Source organism: Pinus tabuliformis, chromosome 5_1, assembly GCF_031772625.1.
Source record: "Pinus tabuliformis cultivar Carrire ecotype Pingquan chromosome 5_1, CPIR1, whole genome shotgun sequence".
Taxonomy (NCBI): domain Eukaryota; kingdom Viridiplantae; phylum Streptophyta; class Pinopsida; order Pinales; family Pinaceae; genus Pinus; species Pinus tabuliformis.
Window position 1 is genome coordinate 837,620,093 of NC_142305.1, and position 13,960 is coordinate 837,634,052.

The 13,960-nt window shown below is 38.5% G+C and overlaps 1 protein-coding gene across 1 annotated transcript in view; it reads left to right on the top strand.

Moving 5' to 3' along the window:
- The window catches only part of LOC149167487 (Haloacid dehalogenase-like hydrolase (HAD) superfamily protein), a 413,892-nt gene extending 400,654 nt beyond the window's left edge, over positions 1-13,238 (top strand). Inside the window, exons 9-10 of the mRNA XM_089430500.1 lie at positions 12,604-12,697; positions 12,831-13,238. Of these exons, the coding sequence (XP_089286626.1) occupies positions 12,604-12,697; positions 12,831-12,900 (164 nt within the window). The 3' untranslated portion in view covers positions 12,901-13,238. The remainder of the gene's footprint in view (positions 1-12,603; positions 12,698-12,830) is intronic.
- Positions 13,239-13,960: the final 722 nt, after the last annotated feature.

The window sequence follows — 13,960 nt, forward strand, 5'->3', positions numbered from 1 at the left end:
TCTTCGTATCTTTGGATGCATTTCATACTCCTACATACCCAAGGAGAAGAGGACCAAACTAGAGCCCACTGCAGAGAAGGGTATCTTTGTGGGCTACAGTGAGACCTCAAAGGCCTTTCGGATTTACATTCCTGCACAGAGGAGAGTTGTTGTCAGACGGGATGTGAAGTTCGAGGAGGACAGAGCCTTTAGGAGATCACGGGAGTTAGAGTATCTGGATCAGCCAGACCCTCAGCAGCAGTTGAGTCAGTCGCAGGGATCCAGTGGGCAGGGATCAGGAGGATCCAGAGGTACATCTATGAGGATGTCAAGTCCGTCAGTGAGTAGTGGCTCGCCGAGCCAGAGGGGTGGTGCTCCGGGCAGCATGCAGAGCAGTTCACTAGGGAGTCCACTGATGGGCAGTTCACACGGTACCTCAGCTTCTACAGGTTCAGGTGCAGGCAGGAGGACAGCAGACAGACAGTCAGGAATTCAGGCTCCTGATGATGATGAGGAGGAAGAGTTTCATTCTCCAGTGGGAGAAGTGCACTCAAGGAAGCGGAAGCCCAAGTGGCTTCAGGACACCTTGAGAGATGCCACATCTGTTGCTGAGCCTAAGAGGCCAGTCAGAGAGAGTAGACCACCTGAGAGGTTTTGTAGCTATATGGCAATGGCTACCAGCGTCCTTGACTCTAAGCCTTCTAGCTATGAGGAGGCAGCTAGCCAACATGTCTGGAGAGAGGCCATGCAGGAGGAGTATTCTTCTATCATGAAGAATGATGTTTGGGAGGTGGTGCCGAGGCCTGAGGGCAAATCCGTGGTTACTTCCAGATGGCTTTACAAGGTAAAGCATGTTGCAGATGGCAGCATTAAGAAATTCAAAGCGAGGTTTGTGGCTAGAGGGTTCTCCCAAGTAGAGGGAGTTGATTATGAGGAGACCTTCGCTCCCGTGGCTCGATATACTTCGATCCGCTCCATTATATCGATAAAAGCAGAGATGGGTTCGAAGATCCACCAGATGGATGTGAAGACTGCATTTCTCAATGGCTTCATACAGGAGGAAGTGTACATTGAGCAGCCACAGGGCTTTGAGGTGCATGGGAAGGAATCCCATGTGTGCAGACTGAAGAAGGCCCTTTATGGCCTGAAGCAAGCTCCCAGAGCTTGGTACTCCAGGATAGATACATGCAGGGGATGGGTTTCACAAAGAGTGAGGCAGATCCGAACCTTTACTTTATTGTGATAGGTGAGGAGCCTCTCATTCTGGTGTTGTATGTGGATGACTTGGTCATTACAGGTGCAGAGAGACTCATAGAGCACTGCAAGAGAGATCTTGCGGCGGAGTTTGAGATGAAGGACATCAGCTTGATGCATTACTTTTTGGGTTTGGAGGTGTGGCAGGAGGAGGCGCATTTCTTCCTGAGGCAGGGGAAGTATATTGTGGACATCCTTAGTAGATTCCACATGGAGGATTGTAGACCCATCTTGACACCGATGATCACCAACTGGAAGAAGCTTCATGCTTCGGACTCCGAGTTGGTGGATCCCACATTGTACAGGCAGCTGATTGGTTCCTTGATGTATTTGGTCAACACTAGACCAGATATTTGTTTTGCAGTCAACACGATGAGTTAGTTTATGTGTGAGCCTAGGAAGGTTCACTAGGTGGCTGCAAAACACATTTTGCGGTACTTGCAGGGGACAGTGTACTCTGGACTACAGGCAGGGGGATGGAGTGAGACTGACAGGTTACACTGATTCTGATTGGGCAGGTTGTGCTTCTAATAGGAAGAGCACTTCAGGGTGCTGTTTTGGGTTGGGTTCAACAGTAGTGTCATGGTTCAGCCGGAAGCAGTAGTCAGTAGCATTGAGTTCAACGGAAGTAGAGTATATGGCAGCCAGTCTAGCTAGTTGTGAGGCCATCTTGCTTCGCAAGATGTTGTTTGGCTTATTTGGTCAGCCGTTGAGACCTTCAGTGATTTACTGTGATAATCAGAGTTGCATTAAACTCACGGAGAATCCAGTATTTCACGACAGGTCAAAGCATATCGGGATCGAATATCATTTCATCAGAGACTGTGTTCAGAAGGGAGCTATGAAGCTTGAGTATATTCCCACTGATGAGCAGGTTGTAGATATTCTTACCAAATCCTTACCACGGGACAAGCATGACTACTTCAGAGACAAGATGGGTGTGGTGAGGAACACCTTCCTCGGTAAGAGGGAGTGTTGAAATTTGGTACCGGAGGACAGGTGGTTCCCTAAGGCTTTGATCTTTGGCCTAGGGAAAAGTGTCCAAAAAGAATTTAATTTTTCTCCTAAAGTGACTTTATAATTTTTATAAAGTCAAATCTAATTTAAAAGTGACTTTAAGTGATAAAGTTACTAAAGTCTAATTTTAAAGTGACTTTATTAAAGTCAATGTAAAATTAGAAAGGAAAAGTGACTTTGGAAATAAATGACTAAGTGGGTCTTTATTAAAGTGGGGTGAATTAAAAAATAGAAAGTGAGATTTAAATGAGCATTTAATCTCAGCCCTAGCACTCAATCTATTTCAGCCATTGGATTTAGGGATCACCCAAAAGTCACTTAGGGTTAGATTAAAGGAGGAAAAGGAGGAAAAGGTCATTCATTTTTTCATGAGCAGATTGAGAGAAGGAGAGCAAGAGAGCAAGGGAGATTTCTGGACAGGGAGGAGAAGGAGACAACAGCTTGGCACACATTCCAAGGCAGTAGTTTAGCAAATTCGTACAGCTGAGTTAGCACACAGTGAAAGGCAAATTTTGGCACGATTTTCTAGAAATCCGTACAGCTGTTTGCACAGAAATTGAGAAGAAGTTTGCATAGAAATCAAGGAGCGTTTTGTCGGCACATTTTCCAAGGAAATTCGTATAGCGTATTGTTGTTTTTCTGCACGCAAGTCGAGGTCCATACAACGTATTTATTGCAGGCCATACAACAGCATTTAAGGCTGAAAGTGGGCACGAAAATCGAGGAGGCTGTACAACATTTATTGCTGTCCTATTTTGCTGTTTGCTAATATTTTCCAGTTGGCTGTGAGGCACGGAAAACGAGATAAGTTGTAAAATTTGCTCGCTGATTTTTTGCTGAATATTTCTCACTGTAAAAGCATTTTTCAGAAATAAGAAAGAGCTCTCGAACAAGTTTTCCCCAAGAGTTGTAGGGGGTTTTTCCAGGGTCACATTGACCAAAAATCACTGTGTTCAAATGTGTTAAATGGCTGTTTGTACCTGCTGATTTTTTATTTTTGCATTTTCCAACATTCTGTAAAATTTCTAGAATTTCTGTTTTCAGCAAAAAATTATTTTTTCAATTGTTGAATGTAAGGATATGGGAAAGGGCATTTAACTATATGGGAGAAATAAGGTGAAACTGAAAACCGTGGTGGGAAATGCGAAATTTTTACATGAAGCGAAAATGGAGCAAGTTATCTCACCCAAGCTAAAGGTCGGGTTGTTCCCTGGCTAGTTGAGTTCGTGGTTTCATTGAGCAAAGGTTGTGTTTTCATTCTGGGCCAAATTGGTGCCTCAAAGAGACTTGATTATTATCCTTGGTGTTGTGGTTGATATACACAGAGAAAAGGAGTATAAGTTCCCTATTATTCTAGCAGCTGGGTTATCATATTATGCATGGTGCTTGACTAAGTCGAAGTAAGCAGATCTGAAGGGTGAAAGGGTCACTGCTACGCCATAAAGAAGAGCCACCATTTTATCAATATATTTCCCACTGATATTGACCAGGTTCCTCTCCATTTTCGTGCACTGTACTCTTGCTCAAATAATTACACAATGTCGCTACTCTGCTGATATACATTTCTGAGTGATTTACCTTGGGGTAAATGTGATTTATATGGATGTAATATCCTCATTTCAGCAAGTAATATTTTGTTGGGTCCCATGGACCATTGTACCTAAGCTGGAATGTGTTTATAAATACTAATTTGGTGCACTGAAATTTGTTTAAAATGACTATGTGAGGCTCATATTCTTGCTGATATATAATTCTGGGTCATTCACATAGAAGAAACAGTGATGTTAATCGTTGTAGCACTCATTTTTCAGTGAGAAATATTATGTGGGGTTTCTTGTGGTTGTCATTCTCTGAACTGGGTTGTTTTTGTGAGTATTTACTTGGACCTGTGCTCTGATTTTTATTATTAAAACAAGAAATACACCTACAACAGTTTGTTTCCAACATATTTGGTGGAATCCTTCACTGAAATTTTCATTCAAAACTCAGAAAGTGCAATAGACATTTTGGGTATTTTCAAGCGGGAACCAATGTTACCAGACTCGGAATCGGCAATAAATCGGCGAGGCAAAAGAGCGAAGAGTTTTAATCGGATCGGGAAAAAATCGGCAAAAAATTGTTGAATTCATTAAATAAAAATATACACATATATTGAATTAAAAAAAACCATTTTTCATTAATATTGGGTAAAGGCATGTCCAAACAATGCATAATATCAATAGATGTCCAAAATATCATGAATAAATAAGTATCTCATATATGTTATGAGTCCAAACATGATCCAAAGCACTGAGTTTTGAGTCCTTAGAAGCATATGCTTCTAAAAGTTTACAAAAAACTGCATACTAATCAGAAAAAAATCAGCAATTAAGAGTCTAGGACTCTTAAGAGTGAGAACTAGAAGTGATTCCTTCCACTCCTTCGCTTGCTTGACTCTCAAAGTTCTCCAAGTCATGAAGGCTTAAAAGAGGAGGCTCATCTAATTGAACCCAATCTGCCGCATTTGTAGCTTGCAAATCTATCTCTTCAAGGTCGATTGGTGAATGATCCATACCTGTCATTATCATGAGACATTGAAATGTGAATTAAAGTTTCACTTTGAAGTTTGAACTTTGAACTTTGAACTTTAAAGTACGAACTAGATTATGAAACCTTCAAATTCAAGCTCTCGAATCTCACCTTGTATTTGTTTGTTGCGAAGTTGTAAATTGTAATGGACAAATACAAGGTCATTCAAGCGTTTTTGTGTCAATCGATTGCGCTTCTTAGAATGTATTTTCTCAAACATGCTCCAGTTGCGTTCACAACTTGAAGCATTGCATGCTTGGTTTAAGATTCGAATGGCAAATCTCTTCAAATCTGGCGTATCACTACCAAAGTTTTGCCACCAAAGACCTAGCAAGTGGTAAGGGTTTGTGAGTAGAAGACTAGAAGTACTAAATTAGTAAATAGTAAAAACTTAAAAAGAAAAGAAAATTTAATAAAACATTTAACATACAAAATAAATTTTAAACAAATTTAATGAATTGATGAAGCCTTCAAGCTGGGTACCTGGCAACATCTTAGACCTTTGTCTTATAGCAGTGGTATAGGCAAACAATTTAGATGGTGCCCTATAATCTTGTAGTTGGGAAAAGACACGACTTTGTTGTTCTGGATCAGGTAAGCACCTTTCCACGCATGTCATAAGTCCTCTGCCAACCTCCCCATCCTCATTAAATTTGCTGTTATCATAAAAATATTGTGGGTTTAAGAAGTACCCAGCAGCATGTAAGGGGGAATGCAATTGCCTATCCCAACGTGCATCTATAATGTCCCAAAGAGGCATATACTTTGTCTCATCATCCCCATATCTTCTTTTGATGGCCTCCTTTGCGAGATCCATCGCCTCATAAATGTAACCCATAGCGGGTTTGTCACCATCAACCATCCTGAAAGTTCAAGCATTCAAATTTAAAGAAATATGAAACATTGTAAATAAAAAGAAGCTTGAAATGAAATTTAAAAAATGAAAAAGTTAAAAGACTTGAAGTACCTGAGAACTCTAACAAGGGACTCTGTCACAGCAATAATCTCTTCGGCATCTTTCCAGAAGCCATCATTAAACACAAGTGCAGCAATTTCGATGCCTTCAGGGGTCTTGAAATGTTTAGACCCCATCCACTCAGGTCCCAAGAACATCCTCTTCAGATTTATCTTTTGCTCAACCACAGATTGCAAAGATATGAAATTTGTTGCAAATCTAGTCACTGCAGGTCAAACAATTCTTTACCTTCAGTGTAGATTCTCATAGTGTTTAGGACAATAGTGTGGTTGTATAGGTATTTGGTTATGGATTTTGCCTTCTCCACAACCTCATGTATCCAATGAAGCTTACCAATGTCCTCAAGCATTAAATCTATGCAATGGGCAGCACAAGAGGTCCAAAAAATAGTGGGGTGCCTCATCTCAAAAAGTCTACTAGCAGCCATATAATTAGCTGCATTATCGGTGACAATTTGTACAACATGTTCTTCTCCCACTTCTTGAACGACTTCCTCCATCATTTCACAGATAAGTTGGGCAGTCTTAACCTTGTCTGAAGCATCCACTGATTTGAGAAACATTGTGCCTGCGGGACAAGATACAAGGAAATTTATTAAAGTTCTATTCCTCTGATCTGTCCATCCATCACTCATGATGGTGCACCCTGTTTCTACCCGTGATGAACGAAACTCAGCTAGCACAAGCATGACATCTTCAACACTCTAACAACATAGTTGTCCTAAGGCTCTCTGATGTAGGGGCTTTGAACCTTGGACCTGCAATAGCAATTGCATCAATCATAGCTTGCCAATAAGGACTTCTGGCACAGTGGAAAGGTATGTCAGAATAGTACCAAAAGTTAGCAATGGCCTTCCTTGCCTGACTATGGATATTTTTTTTCCAACCAGTGGCATCCAAGGTAGGTTGGGAACCAGGTTTTGTGCGGGGAGCAAAAAAGGTGTTTATGTTTCCACCTCCAGTGTTGAAGGAAGGAGTCGAAGGACTCGTATGGCTTTGAGTTTGACTTGGCCTTGGAGGCATGTGTGGAAAACGTGGGAACGACATTGAGGATTCAACAGAGTGAGGTGACATGGGGCTAGTGGTAGAAAAACTATCAACTCCAAGAGTTCCTATTTCAGTATTTTGCTTTGCTTTCTTGGCATTATGCTGATCTAACATCTCAAGGGCCAAGGCTGCTTGGTATTTGACATTATCGTCAACCTTGCCGCAAAGACCTATATCATGGCCAGGTATTTGTGCAAGGTGGAACTTGAATCTATAAATGCCTCCACTACATTCCTTTTTGCAAAATTTACAAAGGAGCTTGGATTTTCCGGGAATCTTGTCACAATAAGCCCAAGCAAAGTCCATCTCTCTCGGCATTGTTGTTGCTTTGAACTTGTGTTTAATTTGTGGCTTCTGTTAAGATTTGGAGTCGTGGCTTCTATTTAATTTGTGGCTCCTGTGAAAGACAACAAAAAATCAAATTTAAAAATGATCCAAAAATTTAAAATATGCTAGAAATCTAAAAAATTAAATGAAGACAGATGTTAGTAAACATATAGAAATGTTGCCTTTCAATAAAACCAGAAAACATGCAGAACCCTGGTTTTATTCAATGGAGCACAACATAGCTCTAAAAATTGGCACAAAAGCACACCAAGAAAGTGCCATGTCATGCTGAAAGGCCAAAGTGCAGTACTGCCTTTTAAGTTTTGCTGGTTGAGAACAGTCATAACAGCGGCACAGATGACATGCGAAGCAGACCAAAAAATGGCACATTAACTGCTTGAAAATTCCTTAAGAAGTGCGTCTCCTTGAGTCCTTACCAAGCAAACATACTCAACAGTCAACACCCTATCTTATGCGAAAGAGATCCAAAAACTGTGCTCTCCATCACACCAATAGCAGTAACAGTAGCACCCTCCTCTAAGGTTGACTTATCTCTCATTAAATCTCGAAAAAGGTGCTTGGAAATTGGAATAAGTAATTTACTAATTTTCAAGCTTGTTTATTGATCATGCAAAAATTAAAATACCAGAAAGTCTTCACAGGTGAAATTGACTTAGCCTGAGGTGTGAGCAACCTCCATAATGATAATAGTAATACATAACTTCAATGGTAGAGAAGAAAGTTGAGATCCATGATGATATGGTATCTGACTTGAGGATCAATGGCGATGGCTTGAATTTTAGTGGCACTATAGAAAAGGATAACTCAGTTCTTAAAAGTTTCTGGATGGAAATGGATCAGGCTTTCTATAAGTATATAGTATAGACTCAGCAAACCTTGAAATAGGGTGTTTATCATCCTTGAACAAACTATGAAAGTATATTTTCACTAAGCTCTAAAAACATTCAGTTCCTGTACAAACAAGACCTACGGTGACTCTACTGCAGTGGCAGGGTTAGTTTGGTGTCTTGTTCAAATTTGAAGCTGTTACATTTGTGAAGATTTTGACAAGGAAGAAACAGGGATGTTGGGTTAGGATGTCTTACTGAAAAAGTGTAGTGACACATAATTGTTTGTTTGTCCAGATTCATCTTGATGATTGTATGCAAAGCATCGAAAGTGTAGACAAGGATTTTGTGCACTAACAGAGGTTGAAATGTATATGATTTGAACCCGAGATCGATTAGAATGTTTGTGTAAGCACAAATGTGCCTTGTAGATGATTATGATAGTGATTAATTCCTGGAACAGAAGTTGTATAACCAGAACATATGCCTGTGCATGAGAATGGTAAAATATACATGAGACCCTGTCGTGATATGACAAGAAGACACTAAGACAGTGACTTGTGATAGTTGACTCTAAGTTATATATCAGGCAGATACATATATGGCAGGCATGCCGCATAACCATTATATATATGGCATTACCGCATTAGCATCTGTTCTTCTCTATTGTATCGCGATTCGCATCACCTGATCATGCTGCATAGTATCTGTGATTCAATATCTTTGTAATACATTTTGATTTTGATGACATCAAATGAGTTGAAAATTGTAGTTTATGATTCCAACATCTAAACTTCTATTCGATGTGCGTATTGAATAGTTTAATTTCTTGTGTGTGTTGTCATCATTTGACATTGACATTGAAATAGTAACTTGTATGAAGACTTTGTAAATGTTCTAATTTCTAAAAAAATTGGATGTTTATGTTATATTTCATTTTTGTATATATATAAAGTGTCACCCATGTTCTATTTCATGGGTCCAACATGTGCTATGTTGGATGTTCATATATTCATGTTTTGCATGTCCGGTATCCCAATTTCATGTGACTGAAGTTCTAACTGACCAAATATTTTCTTATTTAGTTTCTTTTGATGTCGTAGGCATGATGCTGGCAATGCTTGGCTTTGCTAAAAATAGTGTGTTCCTTGTCTGGTATCCTATAGACTTCATCCCTGATCTGGCTAAATACTAGGAGTAGGGAATACATGTCCGCTATAACTCCCTTTCGAGGCCTCATCATTGATCTACCATCAGACAATCCTTGCACGTTATAGTTGATGGTTTAGACCTGGAGATATCTCAGGACATGATGAAATAGAGGCACTAGGGAAATTACACCCTCTTTTGAAGATAGGCTGACCTGGTGCCATGCAATATGTTATGCTCTATGTTGTGGGGGAGCGCCCCCCCCCCCCCTCGATCCCGCTCCCAATCTGTGCTTCGGGCGGGAGCGACTCGGGAGCAGGTCGGGAGCGCGCTCCTGAAATCGCTCCCGAAATGGGAGCGATTTTGGGAGCGCGCTCCCTAAAAAAAATTTCACTCCCTGCCTTTTTGGGAGCGATTTTGAGAGCGTTTTTCCTTTTTTGCAATTTTTTTTTTGTAGTAATGTTTGAAATGCAATTTTTTTTGAAAGAAACAAATAATTTTTGAGTGAGGCGGCTTAATGATCAAGTCTAGGCCTTAGTATTGATATGCTATTCATGGTAATGTTAAATTCTTAAAGTAAAAGTGACATTCTCCTTAATATTCATTTTCATCCTTTTACTTAAATTTTTAACATTACCATGAAATGACTTAGGATGTTTGAGAGTGGTTTCGGCCACATTGGATTTCATATGGAGAAAGTAGAATTTTAGATTTCATTCAAAATCCAGTAGACTTATCAGTTTTTCAGGATTTCAGGATTGGGGGATTGCAATGTTTCCATTCACTTTTGTCATGTATTAGAGTATGGAACTCGTATTTAATCAAGAACACCAATCCCTCTATGTACCTTGATGTTAGTGACATTGTTTGTCGAACTCTTCTATCATGACCCTCCTAAAAATGTACGCATCACTCAAACAAAATCTTGACTTGACATGCTATGCTTGTTCTATCTTATGTTAATGCTTAGAGGGTGATATTAATGACAAAGATCTTGATTTTCCAACAAGACTAAAAAATTAGACATTTCTCGTGGTGGCAAGAGGCCCAAGCATAAGAAATAGATAATAGATTTACTTCTCTTTTCTAGTTTCTATTAGCTTTTATAACTATTGACTCTTTCATATTTATTATGTATTTTTTTAAACAATATATGACAATTTAAGTTTGAAGTTGGCAACTATAACTCATTAGTAATGAATTATGAATATGATGCTTCATGAAAGTTGAAAGTTGTTTCATTTCATTTCATTTTATAACATTTCATTTCATGTTAGATATTATTTGTGGTAATGGTTACACTTAGCTTACAAGTACAACTTTGGTGATCAATGATGATAAATGTTATATATTGAATTTTGAAAGCTTGAAACTTTAAGATTGATGAATCATGAGATTCAATATGTTGTATGTTACTATGTTACTGACTTGTGGACGTGGTTGATGAAGATTATAACTTCTAGATGATTGTTGTTGTATGGTTCAATCTATGTTTTTTTTATGTTTTTTCTATGAAACCGGATTCGTCCAAAACCCTTGACAAATTGCGAATCGGTCGAATCCGACACGATTCTCTGCGGATTCGTGTCAAGATTTCAGGGCACGTCGTGTCCTCTTGTGACACGTCGTGTCCAGTAACGTGCCGCGAATTTCCAAATCGTGTCTCGAATTTTATGACGAGTCCTGGTTTGCGGATTGGTTTCGAGGGCTCGGAGCGGGCGTTAGCACGGTTCAAAGGAACATGGAGAATTATCGATGGGGTGATGTGGCGACCAGACAAACATAAATTGCCTCGAATAATCCTTGTGTGCTGTATATTGCATAACATCATCATTGATCAAGGTGACGAGTTGCACGCCAATGTTCCCTTATCACATCATCATGATTCGGGTTACAAGCAACAATTCTGCCCATTTGCAGATGCAAATGCTCAAACCCTAAGAGAACAACTATCCAATTATTTATTACGGAAGCCACGTCAATGATCTAAATGGATCATATATTTAGTTTTCTCTAAATTTGTTGTATTTAAGATTCCTGTGTCTTATTCATACCATCAGACTCTGTTTAATACAGTGTCCGATGGACCTATTCTAATTGGAAATGCATTCCATGCGTTTCAAGTCCAATCTTGAAGATAAAGAGATCTGTTTGGAAATGCTTTCCATGGGTTTCAAGTTCAATCTTGAAGAGGAAGATATATGTTTACCATACGACAGAATGTCCCTTTCCTATTGAAATGTGTAATCAGTGGCTTTTAGTGCCAGAACTGAACTTGGCACTAATGCTTTTCCCTTCCCTACCTATGTAACAGATTTTGATTTGATGACTTAATGAGAAAACTACAGTTGTCAGTGTGTTTATCATTTATGTTTATGTGACTAGTACCACTGACATTTATTTTAATTTTGTATGTACCATGCATGCTAATAGCTATAGATGAAGAATCAAGATCTATGTTTGAACTTTGAAATCAATAAATTTGTATCATTAATTAAAATTTGTGTAAGAAATATGCTAATATCTAATTTTTAATATATATATATATATATATTTAAATATATATATATATATATATATATATATATATATATATATTTAATAAAATAATATATAACGTATCCTGTTCCGGGGGGTCAGCGTGTCCCGAATCCGACACCACGAATCCCGAATCTTACGTGTCCCGAATCCCCGTGTCAGGTGACTTAGTGTTTTTTATATCTAATTCATCATTCTACATGTTTTTGTTGACATATATGTATCAAAAATTAAAAAATATATATATTTTTAAAAAATCGCTCCCGGATTCGCTCCCAAACCGAGAGCTTCTGAAAATGGTCACTCCCGCTCCCCGCTCCCGCCCCCGCTCCCAAGTAACATTGGTTATGCTCGTGTGCTCTAGCACTTGACCATACATCCTTTAAGAGTTTCATCTTCTCTACTTCAATTTTCAGATACCGATTCGATTGTCTTACATACCAGTCAATAAATTTCTAGATATAGTTTACATTGTGTTTTCTAAACTTTTGGTAGTTCAGGATTATTTCCATCTGTTCTATATAGATTTGAAGTACTTCCACATATCTGGGCTAGAGGTGCTTTTCCACTAATGACTGATTTATAAACATATGCTTATTTTCACCTTAGTTGTTTCACTTGGTAAATTTTGGCTGTCAATACTTTTTAATTTGTTGGTCCACTTATTAAAATACCAACTTCATGGGAATTTTGTAGAACTCATATTCTTCTGTTAATATGCATTTCCTTGTTCAGACTTGTCTAAGATAAAAAAATATATACCTATACCCCTGATTACCATTTTGAATGGAAAGTTTTTATAACGTAACTATTCTATATACCTATTTAGATCTTATACATTTCCTTCCAAGCAATATCATTCGTAATTATTTAGATAAGTTTCCTCTGTTTGAGAATGCAGATCAGCTTGGTGTGGATGTGACTAAAGCAATACATGTTGGAGATGACCCACGTAATGATAAAACGGGTGCCAATGCTCTTGGAATTGATTCATGGTATGTTATGATCATCGGGAAATCTGGTTTGCCCCTCGCAACATCATATTGTTGCAGTGCCTCTTGCATTTATTCTTGTATAGTATTATCACTGGCAAAAATGTAAAATTTCTTGACTGCTTTGAAATTGCAGGTTATGGGGTAAGGAAGTGCACACATTTCAAGAGATTTTACATCGCATCATAGGATCAAATACGGAATAATTTCAAATGATTCATCATTATTTTGCCATTCATGTATTTCCTTTTTTAATCTACACACGATACATTCTCCAGTGCTATTAGATGCTCCTATTTACCTATGGAAATTGATATCACTTTTTTCGTTTTTCGTAAGCCTAGCCTTTCGTTATTTGAATGTTTGTTGTGTAGTAATAAAATATGTTATTGTAGTTGGACAATGGCTACCGCTCGCTAAGTGAAGGAAAAATGGTTGGGCACTCCCATTGTGTAAACTGGCATGCTAGCACAATGAACCGTGCACATTTATTGTAGTGATAGCACAATTAATATAATATAAGTGTAAGCACAATGGATCACAATGGCACGTGCACATTTATTATAATGATGACACATATTAACATAAGAGTGTAAGATAGAGTCAAAAAGAGTAATCATCTTGTGTTGAGATTAGATAGACAGGCAAAATTTAAGAAGCATGCACTAAGCCAATCATTGGTAGATTGCCTTAGTGCACCATCATGTTTGTTGACGTATGATATATGAGATAAACCTCTACATGCCATATTGGTAGATTGGCTTAGTGCATGGTCCTGTTTGTTTATGTCATTATGGATATCAGAGATGGAAATTTAGTTTTGTGGATGGTTACATTGGCTTTGTGTCTATAATCCTTTGAATTCTATGGTTCTAGTCTTCAACAATTTCAAGGTTTGTTTTGGGATTTCCTTTGCCCTTATGATATTGAGGTTTATGTCGGTGTTGGTATCTAATCTTGGGTTTTTATTTCCTCTTTGGATTTGATCTTTTTCACTATGGATGTTGGCACTAACTTTGTGGCCTTGGTCCTTTGAATTTATTATGGTTATGGTCGCCATTGATTCTAGTGCTTATGTTTGGTATTTGGACTAATTTTTGCTATGATTTCTTAGGTCTTTGTTCCTTGCCTTTGGTCTTTCAATCTCCTATTTTTGGCATTGAGATGGATGAGTTAATTGATGGACCTCTTCACATACATCTGACTTTGTCTTTGGGCCTATGGCTATTAGTACTAGGATGTTTGCATGGGATTAATTCAGATGAA